The sequence below is a fragment of the Podarcis muralis genome, chromosome 9 (genome assembly GCF_964188315.1).
Source record: "Podarcis muralis chromosome 9, rPodMur119.hap1.1, whole genome shotgun sequence".
NCBI classification, from domain to species: domain Eukaryota; kingdom Metazoa; phylum Chordata; class Lepidosauria; order Squamata; family Lacertidae; genus Podarcis; species Podarcis muralis.
In genome coordinates, this window is record NC_135663.1 from 47,265,863 (window position 1) to 47,284,165 (window position 18,303).

The 18,303-nt window shown below is 40.2% G+C and overlaps 1 protein-coding gene across 3 annotated transcripts in view; it reads right to left on the reverse strand.

The window, feature by feature from the left end:
• Positions 1-283: 283 nt before the first annotated feature.
• The window catches only part of GLRA3 (glycine receptor alpha 3), a 78,678-nt gene continuing 60,658 nt past the window's right edge, over positions 284-18,303 (reverse strand). For 2 of the 3 annotated variants that reach the window (XM_077934181.1, XM_028744431.2), the window contains exons 8-9: positions 15,635-15,781; positions 284-3,938 (exon numbers count right to left, since the gene is read on the reverse strand). In XM_077934181.1, coding sequence (XP_077790307.1) covers positions 3,657-3,938; positions 15,635-15,781 — 429 coding nt within the window. In that variant the 3' untranslated portion in view covers positions 284-3,656. Of the gene's footprint in view, positions 3,939-9,526; positions 9,638-15,634; positions 15,782-18,303 lie in introns of all 3 variants that reach the window. The other variant, XM_077934182.1, reaches the window with a different exon arrangement.

Below are 18,303 nucleotides of genomic sequence, written 5' to 3' on the forward strand. Positions count from 1 at the left end.
AGGCCAAACGATAGGGTTCCTATCAATGCATTAGCTGTCTCCATGCAAATACTAATGCCTGGAAGGGGTTAGAGACTGAAAGAGATAAATTCCACATATCTCCACTCATTAACGTTTTGAGCTTCACATATTTCCATACGGCACATAAGAATCCATGGTTCATTTAAGACAGCATTTTGGTTCCAACAAAAGCCAGTCGGATGCTTCTATTCATGAAAGGGCTCGTCTACAATTCCACTCGTCCCATGTCTAGAAAGCATGGGTCCAAGTGGGTTCAAGCCTTGTTTAGAGGTTGTGAAGTTGCATCTGATTTTTGTTGTTGCTTTTTTCGTGTGTGTGGAGGGGCATGAAGTTCAGCCATTCTGGTGTCTCTGCCTCCTCCCTTATCCACGACTTCCAACACTAATTTCTTCTGGGTTCGTTCACAGGCAAAATAATGACCACCATGTTGCAAAACAGTGACATCAGATCAAAAGTGTTGCCCAGTTGCCTAGGCAATGCAGATACACTTCTCTGACTTTCTGTACTTTGCTGCCTGCACGACAGTGATTGAAGATAGGAAGAAATGTCCATTTGACTAGGAAATGTGGGGATGCTTCATTATCTTCTGGCAATTTGCTGGAGATCTTCCAATTTTCTGGCAAATGGTTCTTATAATCATGACTGTGAGCAGCCATGAATAACAAAATTGGTGTAAATTGGATTCTCCCCCCTGCTGGGGATTTCACACACTAAATATGTCCTAATTCACCCCAGAATTTTGCAGTGGCTTATAGTTCATCTCAGTCCCAGCCGTAGCACTATAGGGTGTATTTAACATAGAGCCTGCAGTAACCTGAATACAGGGGAAACATGTTTGCTAATTTTTGTCACTTTGCTAAAATCACTGGGGGTTTTGTAACAGTGCACTAAATCCGTAAGAAGCATTAGTTTGTCTGACAGGGTCTGCAACACCATTCCTGGATTTATTTGTGTGATAGGTTGTCATATGCCTGCTGGTATTTTAGACTTAATAAAATAGGCACTAGTGGGTTGCTGGTATTTTTTGGTGGCATGAGACAACACAAAACCTTCCTTTATCATTCTGCATTGTAAAGAAGTGAAATGAATTTGACGATATGCTGTTATGCCCCAACTTTATCCCATTACCTGCACTCTATATTCAATGAAAAAATAATTTTGTGAGTAAAAGTTAAAACTTAGTTTATAATGCTTTGTGCAGAACATTCCCCTAGGCCAGGTTAAAGGATATATCTTAGTATCACACTCACGGCTTATGAACTGGGAAATACTGTATTTTCTCTGTAGGGCTGCTTGCCTCCACTCTTTCAAACTCACCACCTTTCCCATAGATTAGGCACCTCATCCTGTTCAAATAGAAATTATCTCAAGCCATTCGTATCCTCAATAGGCATGCCTAACTTTTTATGTTGAGTTACCAAAATAGTATGGCCGCACAATCTGTGAATACTGGAAAGAAATCTGAAAGGCTCCCCCTTTTTTCCTATTCATAGCCCTAGAGTGTCTGTAGAATTCTGTTATGTTCAGAAATTGTACAAAATTCATTTGCACGAATATTTACTTAGATTTAACAACGCATTTTTAATCCTTAACCTTTGTATTGATCACACTGAAGGCAGATTCAGAAATGTATAACTGAGATAGCACAGTCCTCACAGACTGGCCATGCCACCTCAAGTTTTGCATTGGGAATCAATTGTTTGAAAGTACTTGCTCAAGAAAATATCTCCCGACACCAATATAGAAGCTGTTTTTGACAAAGGGCACAATTTGCATATGGTTTCCACCCACCCATACTTAAATGGATCTATTTAAATCAAATTTGCTTTCCCCCCTTTTTTCCTTTTTAAAGTCATCTTAGTAAATATTTCTATAACAGACACATTACGGAAATAGTCCTGTATCACATTTGTTCTTATTTAAAAATCAAAGTAAAACTTCAGCTTTGATTTTCTTTTTCCTACAAAGCAGCATGTTTTCTCTCTCCTCTCTGGTGTTCAACAATAAACTCTTGTGGTTTTCTGTTGGCACACTTTCAGAACATATATCATTCCACTGCATTAGATATGCTGTAGAGCAAATATATTCTGTCTTTGCTGATGAGAACTGTCCGAAGAAACAAAAAACAGCTTCTAGGTGCAAAGTTCTATTCTATATTTTCTTTTAAGCCTATAGAATAATATATAATTATTGAGAGAATTAATTTAAAGGGCTGTGCAATTCTAGAAAAAGGAAATAAATTTCCTTAATTTAAATACCTAGATGAAATATCGTACCAGGAGGTGTGCTACATTCTATTTCCACCATTCACACTGTGGCCCTGCAAACTATCCCCAATCAGGGTTTCCCAACTACGCAGAGCAGATATTGGGAAATGTGGGTGGGTGGGTGGAATTGGGAGGGAAGGGAACAAGAGCAATTCCTATTTGTGCAAGTGACAGTCAGTTGCACAAGTAGAATGCCATAGTTGGCTATCCGGTATCTTTACTAAAGAATTTGACTTTCATAGGAAGGTTTTTGTTTCCCCCAATTTTGTTCTAGCACTTCTTTTGACGTTGTTCAGCACATATGTATGTAAAGTCAGTTAAAATAAATGGGAGCTACATATGATTTTCAGCATGTTTACCTGGAAGTAAGTTGAACTGATTTCAATGACACTAACTTCCTAGTGTATATTATGTATATATTACAGAATCAAATATGCACCACTGCCCCATAATTTCAATAGCTTTAAGCATATTTAACCTTCATGGAACAAAATCCTCTCCCCCTCTAGGGCCCTGGAGGTGACAATACTCATTTGAGTGACTCAGAATATCTGACCTCACATCCTATCATGTAGAATCTATGTTACATTTTAGAGTAAATACCAGAAGCAAGTGATCTGTTTACTCAACAGAAGGTCTAGCCTGCTGAGTCATACTCTCTGTACTGGTAAAGGATGTGATTAGACAGTTTCCTGCTTTGAATGCACAGAGAAATTTTGCCAAGGCATACTTTTTCTTTTTATAAAACGGCCAGCAATCAACAAACTGCTTATTCCAGTGCAGAACTGAAGCCTCACCAGAAACACCAGCAGCGTTTCACAGAGTAAGTGGTTTGTGGATTGTGTCATTATGACATATTTTATATGAGATTTCTCTCTTTAATGTGCAGCCTAATATATGCTATTATTATAAAAGACATTGGCAGTGTCTTTAAATTTAGAAAATGTGCTTCGTCACTTAAAGGGAAACTTCTTTTTTAAAACACCCCCCCCCCCATGGCAAATCTTGACTTATAAAGTTTAAAGGAAACTTTAAAGTGGAATAGCATTTCTGTTAATATGGCACTTTGCTGCAAGAAACGTCAGAAAATACTATACCATTATGGAACAGCATCTATAAACACATTGGCAGTAGAGTTTTAATTTAGGACGTTGTGGTTTTTCTTTGCAAAAGCTGGCTACTTTTAGCTAATAAGAAGTTGAATCGCTGTTGCAGCAGATACTGTAGCTTCTTCAGATTCCACTCTTCTATCCTTTTGTGACTTTGCATAGCAGGTCAAATGTGATTTTTTCCCTCCACGCCCTTTATGAGCCAATCGGTATTTGTACCATAGTAATAGAGAACCAGAACCGTTAAGCACTGGAAACCTTAATCTTGTTTTTGGTGAATGTCCTCGTGCCGAACGATTTTGTAGATGACCCAGTAAAAAATGTTGAATATCAGAAAGGCTAGTGGGAAACAGGCTCGGGAGATGGTGTCAATTTTCTTGGCCCGATCAATGAATACCTTCCTCATGTCTTCAGGGCTTTTTGGTGCAGGTTGAACTGGATTGTTTGGTGCTTTTGGAACCACTCCATCTTTTGCTTGTATACATTGCGGCCCCATTCCATAGCCTGTAAAACTGAACCGATTTTCTCTTGAATCTTCATCCTGTAAAAATAAACAAACAGGAAAAGTCTTCACCTGGAAATTCTAACAACTGAAATCTATAAAGACCCTTTATATCATTATTCAAAAAAATATTAAAACTATCGCTCTATATCCTCCCCATCCACAATATAATCAGCTGCTGCAAATGCAGTAATGCCAGTAGCCCAAATACTGCTGTGTTGGCTGCAATTTGATTTCTATTTGAGTCACAATTCAATAATTCTAAAGTAAGGTAAAGGGACCCCTGACCATTAGGTCCAGTCGTGGCCGACTCTGGGGTTGCGGCGCTCATCTCGCTTTACTGGCCGATGGAGCCAGTAAAGCTTCCAGGTCATGTGGCCAGCATGACTAAGCCGCTTCTGGTGAACCAGAGCAGCACATGGAAATGCCGTTTACCTTCCCGCTGGAGTGGTACCTATTTATCTACTTGCATTTTGACATGCTTTCAAACTGCTAGGTTGGCAGGAGCAGGGACTGAGCAATGGGAGCTCACCCCATCATGGGGATTCGAACCACTGACCTTCTGATCGGCAAGTCCTAGGCTCTATGGTTTAACCCACAGCGCCATCCGCATCCCTTAATTCTAAAGTACTCGTTGGCTATTTCATCTATGAAGCATGTATCCTGGTTCCATCAACTCCTTCAAGCTTCTTGCATTGAATGAAATTGTCTGAATGGAGATTGCAAGCATGGCCAGTTGGACATCTTTTCTGCGATCTGGTGAATTAACATTCATCTGGACACACTAACAGAAACCCCTTCTGACCTTCCTGTCCAATGTGGGAAGTCAATTGCAGGGGTTGTGGAGCAGTATGCTCTCCTTTCTGTATTCACTAAAACAATTAAATCTACATATCTGCATAGGGCTTTTGACATCTGCCCATGTGAGAAATTTTAAAATCCAATATCTGTTCCTGCCTGTCACTGAGTATTATGTTTCTTAGGATGTTATCTTACATCTGCCTATAGATGATCTTGTTAGCTGTAGCCAGTGCTATTTTTCTAGAAAAAGAAGTGCCGGAATTCACCACAAACACCTCTCTTGTTCTGTTAAAGAACAAGGCAGTGGCACTCACCTGAGAAGTGCCAGAACTGATTTCTGGCAAGTTTCAGCTGAAAAAAAAGCCCTGGCTGTAGTTGGATAGATTGTAGCTTTCAGTTGCTTGCTGCAGTGGAGGACAGTATATAATAATCACACCTCTCATAATAACTATGTTAACTTGTGATCCTGGGCTAGAACTGGGCTGTTACCAGGACACATGCAGTAATAGTTATTGGCCTAGACGACCATTACAAGTGTGTACAGTGGTACCTTGGGTTACAAACTTAATTCGTTCCGGAGGTCCATTCTTAATCTGAAACCGTGCTTAACCCGAGGTGCGGTTTTGATAATGGGGCCTCCCGCTGCCGCCGCGTGATTTCCGTTCTCATCCTGGGGCAAAGTTTGTAACCCGAGGTACTACTTCTGGGTTAGCGGAGTTTGTAACCCAAAGTGTTTGTAAACCAAGGTGTTTGTAACCTGAGGTACCACTGTACTTGGTTCAGATGGATACCGAATTTTGGATTGAATCAGGAAGATTCAGAGAGATTTGGGGATCTTCCAAGGCAAAGTGGGTCTCCTTTGAACTGAGCTGCTTCTGAAGCATCAAATAGACTCAGATTGTTGGTCTCTTTGAAATTTCAAGTGTCTAATGCAAAGATCTTTTTTTTGCATAAGGTCAGGAAGGGGACTTTAGTTTTCTTTCTGACAGATCTACCTTCCAAAGAGGGAATAACTTTTCTACATTAGGAGTGATGAAAAAGAAGGAACTGACTGTTCTCACCTGAGCATAAATTTCCCCGCAAACCCACAAACTGCTTTTATTGATCACAAGTCCTTATCTCCTGCACCAATTAATTCTCCTGAAACGTTACCGGTTACTGATCTGCAGGCATTTCTACAACATTTGCTATTTTCATACATAACTCTGCCCAAACCACAGGAAGGTAAGTAAATCCTTTTCTTCATTTAGTTCTCCAACCCCCCCAAGTGGTTTCAAAGGAACCCAATACAAAAAATGTTGCATCTTTGCTTTTGAAATCTAGCATTTTTGAAAACCTAGAAGCACCTCTTTGACATATACTGCTTTCATACCAACTGTCTACAAAACAACAAAAGTTGGTGAGGGTTATTGGACAACAACACACAACAAGCAAGCACTTTCTGGGCTACCTTTTGAGTGCTGGCTGAAAACTTTTTATTCCACCAGGACTATGCAGGCGATTAAGAATGCGCACTTCCACAATGGTTAATTGGTTAATGTCTTTTTTTAACCCTTCTATGTTTTTTATTGTATGGTTTTATGTTTTATTGCTCTAAGACATGTTGATATAGTTTGTATGCGGTAGTGGTATATACATATATGAATAAATAAAAATAACCTGGGAAAAGAAAACCCCCTTTTAAAACCACCCTAAAACTGTAAAGGAAACTTCCTTGTACCTATCTTCCTTACATTTGATGGCATTCCTCCTCAGAGAAAGGGAAATGCCAGCTTGCCAATGGAGTGGAAACAACTCCATCAAAAGCACCCCCTGGTTGGCTGCAGGAAGGCTCCACTGGCTGGAAGCACTGGCGGAGGAACGGGGGTGCAGAGGGAGCGGACCGCCCCCGGCACCACTATTCCACTAGGGTGCCATCTCAGCAACTCCCCAGATGTGTGCCGCGCACCCCCGCGCTCCGGGTGCCACACCCCCAGAACGCATGTCATGTCCCCACGGGCGGCGTGCCACACCCCCAGGGCGCCATCATGCCCCGGCTGCTCTCCGCCTCCAGTAGCGGAGCATGCAGGTTCGCAACTGGCTGGAAGGCTTTGCTGGCAAGACCTACCAAGAACAGGATATGAACATAGCTAGGTATCAGTGTGTGTGTGTGTGTGTGTGTGTGGAGTTTCTGAATCATCTTGTTCTGTGTTTTCTTCCTCCCCTTTTGAGTGAGAGACAGCTTGCATGCAGCGGAGCAACTGTTGCCAGTCTGAGGGTGGGCCTCAAAACCAGAAGATCCCTGACTTTAGTACTGCTCAGTACTGGACAGCTTCCAGATTAACTTTGCCAAGATAATGTCATGTGAAGATTTTTGCCATGGCATTTTAGTATGTTGAATATTCCATTTCAAGGCACTCCCTCGTGTGGTGAGATGTGGTGATTTGCCCTCCAAGGGAACATTTGTTTCAGAAAAAAACCCTGTGCCCAGTGTGTAAAATACTAGTTTCCTTAATGTGAGACCATATTCACACAAAATGAGATTTAAAGAGTTACCTGTTGGTAACTTTTTCACATTAAAAGGTGATGTGTGATTATGCCAAATGTTGGGTAAAGGTTGTAATTAAAATTATTACATCATTAATTGATTTTACAGGGTCTTAAAAACAAAAGAAGGCAATACACAATTATTTTATCAAGAAATACAGATGCATTATTTCCATAGGGTGCTTTCTAAAGGAAACATGACACAGAGTTCCATGACAAGGGATTATTGTTTCTAGGAGACTTCTGCACTCCTAACTTTCTCTAGACTATGTACTTAGTCTGCAGCTGAGCTTGATTAAAAATGTTCAGTGCGAAATAGTGAAATCAGTGCAACAATAAAGAGGAAATTGCTTTCAAAGCCTGCAGGTGTATCCAGAAGAACTCACAAACAGGATGAACTGAAAACATTAACTGGTATCCAAAGAGAGCTCTTTTCAACAAGAAAGTCTACATTGGCTTTCCTGCAGGTATGGCTGCATCCCCACCACTGATAATCAAAAATAAATGAAGATTGAACACAACAAGGAAATAAATAAGCTGTGGATTGCTAACAAATGAAGAATAACAAAGATACAAAATGAAAATAGGACATGAATGGTATGACATGATTCAAAATAATAAAAAACTTGTTTTTACTTCAAATACTGTGAAATATAACTTCTTCATTATAGTTAATCCTAGGCAATTATATATAAAGCTTGATATACATGGTCAGCAAATGTCAGGCATGTAGATTCTACTAATATGGAACCCATTTTAAACCCCTAGCAATGTATTATATTATCTTATCATTTTACCCTGTCTCTGTATCCTGCTTCATTTAACGGAATGAAATCACATTCAATATTATTTTTTTCCATATTATTCATAATTCAACATTCTCTTATTGACTGCAAATAATGTGATTGCAATCCTTTTACTATTACTAACATTGTGCTGCCACAGTATGGTCACACCTGTCTGCCATTTTTAGTGACAGAGAGATGGATTGAACTACCAGATTCTTTTCTAGAAACGTTTTGGGGAAATTTAATCCCACCCAAATTAGATATTGGATTTGTAGTGGCATCTGGTAAAATGACAGGATGATTTCTAAATGGCTGTCAAATGGCTGCTAGATCTTGCCACACATATGTGGTAGCCTTTCATATGGCACATGGCCATGAGGGCCAACAACACTCTCAGCCTATACACATCGATGGAGATGCCCACAATCAGTTATAGCAGACTGAGAATATTCTGAAGCTAGTATTCTCTCTCTCTCTCTCTCTCTCTCTCTCTCTCTCTCTCTCACACACACACACACACACACACACACACTCATGTGAACTGGGCCTTTCTCAGATAAAAATAATAATCTGATTAATTTTTATAGCAAGAGGACCTAGTTATACATACCACTTAGAAACATTTACAAATATTCAATCCATTACCTCTCTACACCACGTCTTTTTGAATTGTTGTGATATTAAAGATTGTACCTGATTTCTGCTGCACTGTCTCCTGTTCTCCTTGACTGACCAAAACTATAAGGTCTCACATACCACAGATGTACTTTATACCAGGCCCCTTAAGCTTACCCTGGGGTAGGGCCCTCATGAAGTACCCACTTGAGTACATTTAAGATTATGGAATGCACCTGACACTCAGTTGCGTGGTTGAATCGTTGAAGCTTCCAGAACCTATCCCACCGTCTCCAGTAGCTTTTGAGAAATGCATATACTTCTTTACAAAGACACAGTAGGAGTGAAGCAGACAATATTAGATCATTTCACAGTGGTCATGTGTGGAGCATATTCATGCTCCTTTCAAAGAAGCAAATATGGAGCTGCATTAGTAAATGGTGAGAGATTGCTTCTTCTGGATCCTGGACACAAGGGGCACCCTATCACTGACTTATTTGCTTATCTACTGAAGGTCTCTTAGATTCTGGCAATGCTTTAACATTGCCTCAATATAGGAAACCTTAATTGTTTCTAAATACTGTATCTATATTGTTTTTGCGGAAGTATTTGGGTGTACCATATTTAGATGTATTAATTTCTAAACCGTGTTTTGAGGATAAAGAAAATCAGATGTGAATTCTATGTTACAAACTCCAAATTAACCACCACAAATTTTATTTCCATGATGAAGGGAGACTGAACCTCTCTAGTAACAATATGTATCATCACACAGCAGTAGTAATGGAAGCTCACAGAGTCCACATGGAAAGACATTAGTTCAGACAAATGGACTGGGCCTTTGTTAATGACTGGGTAGCATGTTAGGACAAATGGGACATCTTCTACATAGTTTACCCTTAAATTTATATTGTAGATTTGAGGCAAAGTCCCGTCTATGAATTCTGTACTTCTCAAGCCATTGCTACGCCGCAATGATTCATTGATTTCATTTCCATCAAGCACTCCCTCATAAAACTTTCATCAAAATGGAAGGCAGACCACAAAGACAACAAAAGAAAATAAAAGGGAAAAAAGGAAATGATTATTAGTGAAAAAACATATAATCAACCTAGTCTACAAGTAGTATGGCATTTAGAACTTGGGTTAAAAAGTTGAAGAAAAGTTGAAAAGTAAATAAATACTAGTAAAATGTAGCCTTAGATGTAACACTATATTTTCTTCAACACAAGCACAAAATTAGTATGCATGCTTGCTTCTTTTAAAGTGGAAATGCTAACAAGCAAAGCAATATCCATATGTATCATTTATTTATGATACACCTCCAACTTACTCTCTGCAACCCCTGTAAGTGCTTTTTAAAGGGCAAAATGGGTGTGAATTTTAGATGTATTCATCCTAAATATCTTTAGATCCAGTTCATGAATTTAGTGATACTGATTCATGCAAAGGCAAAACCCCAACTTACACAGATGACTGCAGAATCTTCAAAATATAAGTATACAATTTCCCAACGCCTCTTCCAAAAGTTTCCAGTTGCAATCACTATTTTTTTAATCAGCTGCTGTATGTTTTCCATGCTTGCATTACTGATACCCCTCATAGATGTGATGTTCTCTCTTCTCAAAAATATTTCAGAAGCTACAGCTCCCCATCATTATGTGGGGAGCCCACTTTGTGCAATGCCCATGTGGCATGATGGGAGGGAGCCACTTCCTCCCCCTCAGAACCTCCCTTGAGGTCCAGGCCCATCCTGCTCATAGAAGCCAATTGGAAGTCCAGAGGGTGGAGCTGGGCAAGCAGTTCTGAGGGATAACCTGTTTCCACAGGCCTGTTCCTAGATTATAAATTTGGGTATGGGTCATGTTTCCTACCCACCTTCTTTCAGATAATGGGCATCGTTGCCATGGGCTTTGGTTCATCACTGGTCAATAGGCCTAGAAGGAATGTTACTTGCAGCTGCAATTGGCCAAGAAGCTATGAGGTTGTTTTTTGTTTTTTTTTAAAATGTCTATTGTCACAATTTTTATTTGGTTGGGATTCATAACATATTGAAAGGGGGACCCACCTCATAAGGGGTCTTGGGAGTGTCTCACTACAGTATCAGAATATGCTTGAGGGGCTGAGCTGCCCCACATCCAGGCTTCTGAGGGGTCTATGGTTTGCCCACCATGTGGACTAGGGGAGACATAGGACAGCAGATGTTGCCTGCTTGTTTTGTCAGGATACTTGCCTATACTATGTCAAAAGTTGTGGCAAGTTCCAATCCACATCAGTTTTCCCGTGCGTGTGCCGTGCCTGTAGAACATGCCATAAAGTGTGAGGGCCACAATCTCTCTCTTTGCTGTAATGATGTTTTCAGCAGGTAGTGTGGAAACATATCCATGAATTTACTTAAGTCTGTAGTATTAGCTTCTGAGTATTCTAGACAGAGCAGCTGAAGTCAGTTTGCAACTGCAGCTCAACCCTGGAACTATCCGGTGCAGATTTCAAGGTTAAGCATCAATTGACTTTTCAATATCTAATATTCAGTGCTCATCCAAAAGTATCTGATCTTTGACATGTGATATTTTATATGCATCAGTATGCAGTGTTCGACACATTGTCTGTCAGGATTTCCCCACATATTATTTCTCATTGAGCAATATTTGATACTTGGAATTTGATGGCACTTGATACCCATCATTATTAAATGATCTGTTATTTAATAATCTGCACATAATACAGAATTTAATATTTAACATTTACCGGTAGTTTTTTACTAGTTCTTGTGTTAGTTGGAAGCTGTAAGTGGCTATTTGCTCGGCTGCCTATAGCAGGAATAATCTCCAGACAAGTGGTCAGGATTTTAGTTTAAAAAACAAAAGAATAAGAAGATAATTGTTGGCATTTGTGGGCTGGTGGGTGTCCCCCCCCCCCCCCGCCCTTAAGGCCTAATTTCTCATGTGGACATTTTTTCAACTAGAAGCTCTCCGAAGCTGGTGTTGTTTTGGGAAAAGGTCAAGCCACTTGTTTTCTCCCTCAATTATATAGCTCACTAGGAAAAATAAGTAACACCAAAAATATGTTTGAATGACATAAATTGAAGTGATACATGGAGTGATTCCATTAAATGAATGCTTGACGAGAATAATAAAAAAAGGGAAACCTAAATGGAATCTCACAAAATATTTACATGTCAGTGGTTGGCTGATCACAACTTCGCTCCAAGAACTAATAGGAGGAACTGTGGTGAATTTGACACTGGAAGGGTTGAAAAGGGGGGGGGGAGTATTTTCTACATCTTGTCCTAGAACAGAGACTGGTCCAGCACTGTAGCTCTGATCATTTCACTTTTTCAGCCTACTACAGTTTGTTGACCTGGATATTCAACCAGAAACCTCTAACCAGAAGACTGTTTCAGCACTAATTCCTGCAGTCTCAAAACGTTGTGTGTGTGATGAGAGACTGTGCTCCTATGCATTTCCTATGCATTTCATTGCATATAGATTGTAAGGAAGGTGGGACATACACATCTACATCCATATAAACACAGGTTTGACTGCAAAAAGAATCCTTCCAAAAAGTGGAAGAATTATGGAAATCAAATGTACCTCTGTGCAAATATACATACCGGTATTTGTTCCATGCTGTGTCATGCATACAGCATTTGCAGTGTACAGATTATATGGACAGAGCATTATTCAGCAAAGCAAAGAAGGGGAATTTAGCTAACAATGGTTCTCCAACCAGGAAGGAATGTAACAATTAAATGTCAATAATCATCTCACCAAGGGACAACCCAACCAATCATTCATTCTCAATTCTTGAATGTTGAAGTCAGATTCCAAAATCATTAACAGGTTTCTAGATCATTGGCCTGATAGTGTATAAAATAGCTATCCATATTTGAAAAACTCTGAGTGGATGGCATATGATTATTGAATGGCAGTTTCATTATTCTGACCACACTTCTCATACAGTATTTAATATTGCTATGTCAGAAATGGAATACAGTGGTACCTTGGTTCTCAAACATAATCCATTCTGGGAGTCTGTTCGACTCCCAAAACTGTTCGAAAACCAAGGCACGGCTACCAATTGGCTGCAGGAGCTTCCTGTACTTAAGCGGAAGCCGTGTCGGACGTTCGGCTTCCGAAAAATGTTCACAAACCAGAGGAGTTACTTCCAGGTTTGCAACATTCGGGAGCCAATTTGTTTGGCAACTAAGCCATTCGAGAACCAAGGTACGACTGTACTGTGTTAAGCAGCACATTTCTTTGATCAATTTACACAGCATGCTTCTAATGTTCATGAAAGGAAATAAAAGTAGAACGCAACATGGTTGTATCCAACCGAGTCATATTCATAGTAGACCCCATGAAATCAATGGACTTAAATGAATTAATACCAAAAAAAAATCAATGGATTGACACTGAGTAAGCCTTAGTTGGATAGAGCCCTATGGGAAATTTTTATTTCTTGATCTCTGCTCATTTCCTGGTTAGATAAAATCCAACTGGCCAAGTTTTTTCTTTTTTCTTTTAACCTGACTGCAGATTAAAAAGAAAAAGAAAATTAAAAGTCCTAAACTAGAAAACTAGTGACTGTTTAACCACTGTCAGATGGATAAAAAATTAGAAACTAAGCTGTATAATTATCTGAGATCAAAAGGGAGAAGCAAAGCAGGATATTGAAGGTTGTTAATGAAATCCAATTACATGTTCTAATTTACCAATGAGAAAATCCATTCCTCTTACAAACTGAAATGGAACCAACTATTTGCCCGTGTTCACTAAAATTCATTTTTGTTCCATAGGGGCTCCAGCATGATACAGATTCTCACTTCTGCAGATTCTATCACATTATAATCTGGATGATTGGAGCTCATCTGCTAGCAATGTTAAATACTTCTAAGTTCTAGGTCACCTCCAACTGCATAAGCCTATAAAACATCTGTGCATATGTGTATGTATTTAAATTTGTGTTGCATTTGGTACCAAGAAGAATATTGGAGTTAACTCATTGTCCCATGAATACCAGTCATTTTATAATATGATAAAACATTTTAAGATTTGTCACGACTCAGTGTTGTGTGACTGAATTTTATTCCTGCTTTTATCTGGGAATAAAGATGAATGTCAGCTTTGAAACAGGAGGACTTTACAGCCCAGCCCTCAATGAGAGTTACATTAGTCATCACCCATAAGGAGCTTTTGGGTTATGGGATCACATTGGCACTCTTCTTGTCCTTGGATACTCATTTGCATCTATTTTTATTGGTGCAAAAAAGAAATGAAAATGTATTACAACTTATAAAATGGTTGATGTCTATTAAGTTGTGTGTGGGGTGAGTGTTAAACATCTTGCATTGTTTTGTTCCACTTACAACATCTAGAGTGCTTTACTTTGAGCATGCCACCAGCCTGGTGCTCACAGGTGTAATGGCACCCACAAAGTCTTCTAGTAGTGCTACACACTGAGTTTCCCTTCTGTTATGTACTGAATTGAATAGGATCCAAACTGCAGCAGTCTGATTGGTCCTAGAACAATAGGATCCAAAAGGCAGCAGTCTGATTGGTCCTAGAACAATAGGATTCAGAATGCAGCAGTCTGATTGGTCTTAGAACAATGCAGCAGTATGATTGGTTGGCAGGAACCACCCAATCATGCTCCAGATAGAAGTGAATCCACAACCTGATTGGCTTACAGTAGAATTCCAGAATTAGCCAATCATGTGCAGCCCATTGTGTAAATAATGTATATAAAGCAGACCCCTCAGACATTCATTCATTCCTCCTCACCACTATGAGCTGAATAAAGAGCATGAAATCACTTTGCGACTCTGAGTATATTTCACCTTCCTTCCTTCCTTCCTTCCTTCCTTCCTTCCTTCCTTCCTTCCTTCCTTCCTTCCTAGAATGCTTCTAGCCCTCCCAGAGATGAAGTTATGGGAAGGCACCTTCTAAGCAATTTATGTGAAATGAGAGTGGTATGGTTACGTTACATTTCCCCTCCAGTACTGAGGAATGCTCCCTGTTGTTGTTAGACGGGAACAGCACCAATTTGTGCATGAACGCCATAATCAGGACCAGCAGGACACAGCTGACTTCCCATGGTAAGCACAGAGTTGTTAGGGTGGTTGTCTCTCTAATTTTGTATTACGCCATGCTCTTTGTGGCAGACATTTTGTTTTATGCCATTCCCCCTCCACGGCAACCATTTTGTGATAGGCACCCCCAGCAAATTCAAAATGTGCCTACTAGTAAAAACGTGATTGGAGACCCCTGATGTAGAGAATGTGATATGGATTTGCGGTGGCCGTCTGCATCCATATATTATTTCCTGCTGCAGTTTCCAGCCCCTTCTTGTTCTCCAGAGGATCAGTCATAGGTGTCCTTCCTTCCTATGATGCAACTATGTCCTCAGGGTCCTTGTACCCCTGCTCATATTCCTAACCCCTTGGCTATTTTGTGGGCTCATCTTCAACTTGCTGCACAACCCATTTTAAAAAGGTCATAATAAATAGATAAACTCATATTGACTCTGTAAGTGTGGAATCGAACTGTTAAATACATGCAACGTCTAATTCCCTCTCTTGCCACTCCCCAATACAAAAGTACCAAAAACAAGTCTTATATAAGTAAGTAGATTAAACAAATGTGAATACATCTATCAAGGTCTTCCATTGAACCATAGTAGGAAATTATTTTAACACATTTCAAACCATCCGTTTCCATCGTGAAGGGGCAATCTGCTAGTATTCTCAGAGGGTGAAATTAAACTCTGTGCAGCAAGCTTCCACGAGGCTCTTGTCCCACTTAAATCCCTTTTTAATCCTTTCTCTGAAGGTTTCAGCGGGATTTGTGAATTACACAGGCCTTGTGCTGACCTTAGGCAGACAGAATGTTATCCTGCGTTAACATGTTACTTGTACAGCCACTCCTAAGACACTGTACCATTGTTACAAAGCAGACAGCCCTTTCTGCTGCCGGTATTTCTTTAACCTATGGCTGTCATATTTACCTTGTTCTTCTTCCTCTTTCGGTGGAATCTCAAAAGTTCTTTATGCTGCCTTGACACAAAGTTTACAGCTGCATATTCCAGAAGTGCCGAGAATACAAAAAGCAGGCATACAGCCATCCAGATGTCAATAGCCTTGACGTACGAGACCTATAGATAGCACAGAGTATAAGACTGCTGGTATTAGAAACACAGATGGGAAGTGCAGTGTCTCCTAATGTCAAGGAAAGAGAAATGTGTTTCCCCAAGCCCAGAGAGAAAGCTAGTTTTACGGGGGGGAAGGGCAAAGGCCAAATCTATATTTCCCATAAAAGTAACATTTCCTGAACACTTCACACTAAAAGCACTATCCTAAGATTTCCTGTGCCATTACATATAAATATATAGGGTGAAACCTACCAGCTATTGTGCTAACACAGCATTGCAAATCATTCTTCTTTCTTCTTTGGCAATCATTTGTAGCTGAGTAAGATTGTCTTCCATAAACACGGTTTTAACAGTGAGTCTGTAAGTGACTATGGAGGACGATTCTGGAGCCACATGTCCTTCCACAATGGGGACATTGGTTTCTGGGCAGGAGTTGGACATGGTGTGGATTTGCCAAGAGTGCCTTTCTCTTAGCACATTTCTCCCTAGCGTCCTGAGTTCGAATGTCTTCAAAACCCATGACACCTTTGGTAAAGGCTGTTTTCCAATTGGAGTGCTCACAGGCCAGTGTTTCCCAATTGTTGGTGTGGAAGGAACAAAACCCCAGCCCAAAGGCTCACAATCTCACTCACTGAATATTTTTGAATCTACAAAAATGTCTTATTATTCTAGATAAGACTATGTCTTTGAGCTCCACATGTCCCCACATGGTCATATGGTTCCCATCCCCAGCTTAGATGGGTTTGTTGTTGTTGTTTAGTCATTTAGTCGTGTCCGACTCTTCGTGACCCCATGGACCAGAGAACGCCAGGCACCTCTGTCCTCCACTGCCTCCCGCAGTTTGGTCAAACTCATGCTGGTAACCTCGAAAATACTATCCAACCATCTCGTCCTCTGTCGCCCCCTTCTCCTTGTGCCCTCCATCTTTCCCAACATCAGGGTCTTTTCCAGGGAGTCTTCTCTTCTCATGAGGTGGCCAAAGTACTGGAGCCTCAGCTTTACAATCTGTCCTTCCAGTGAGCACTCAGGGTTGATTTCCTTCAGTATGGAGAGGTTTGATCTTCTTGCAGTCCATGGGACTCTCAAGAGTCTCCTCCAGCACCATAATTCAAAAGCATCAATTCTTCGGCAATCAGCCTTCTTTATGGTCCAGCTCTCACTTCCATACATCACTACTGGGAAAACCATGGCTTTAACTATACGGACCTTTGTTGGCAAGGTGACATCTCTACTTCTCAAGATGCTGCCTAGGCCTGTCATTGCCCTTCTCCCAAGAAGCAGGCGTCTTTTAATTTCGTGGCTGCTGTCACCATCTGCAGTGATCATGGAGCCCAAGAAAGTAAAATCTCTCACTGCCTCCCCTTCTATTTGCCTTTCTTCCCCTTCTATTTGCCAGGAGGTGATGGGACCAGTGGCCATGATATTCGTTTTTTTTATGTTGAGCTTCAGACCATATTTTGTGCTCTCCTCTTTCACCCTCATTAAAAGGTTCTTTAATTCCTCCTCACTTTCTGCCATCAAGGTTGTGTCATCTGCATATCTGAGGTTGTTGATATTTCTTCCGGCAATCTTAATTCCGGCTAGGGATTCATCCAGCCCAGCCTTTCGCATGATGAATTCTGCTTAGATGGGTAGAGTTCCACAAATTAACTTATTTTAGGATTTAAGCTGGTGGTAAGATCCAGTGATGCCAGCTGCTTTTGGAATGGACTTCTGCTCATGTAACAGCACTTGCCCTTCTCTTTCCACTGCACCCTCCTATCCTTGAAATCTACATTGTGGGGTTGGGGAACCCACTGTGGAAAATGGGGGGGGGGCAGAGTTGCAGGAAGAACAAGAGGAGAGTCCTATTGCATCCATTTCCACAACACTGACACATACTAAAATCAAGAGCAGATGAGCTCAGATCAGGCATTTAGCTTTTTAAAGTTGTTTGCCTGAATAGGAAAGTGAAAATTATATGTATTTTGTTTCTAAGATCATGCTCTTTACAAGGAGTATTTTTTATAAAGAAATATTTCTTAAAACAAATTTTAAGTGCTAGTGAGGAATAGATCAGTTCTCTTTAAATGTTTAATCAGATTTGATGAAAATATTCACTGTAAGCCAAAAAGGAGCTGATTCACTTTGTTAAAGCATCTATAACTTTTTTTTGGGGGGGGGGGCATATGTTTTAACTACAAAATAGTACATTCCAGCTATTCAAAACAGTCAGAACTTTAGCGTTGCATCGAAAAGTCTTTGGAGCTAGAAAGAAATATTTTAACTTTTCTCTTATGAATAGCTGGGATGTAGTATATATCTAGAAGCATTTGGAACCATTTAAAGAAGCAGCAAATATTCCACTTTTAGGTGCTGAACACTGTATTTTAGCCCTCACCACATCCATTATGACAAAAGAAATTAAGCTACACAGCCAAGTGGACTATTTCTTTTCTTCAGAGACACTGGCCAATTCTTTCTCAGAACTGAACATCTAGTAGTAAAAGTTTCAAACAGTACAACACTTCAGAGCACTTTTTAGT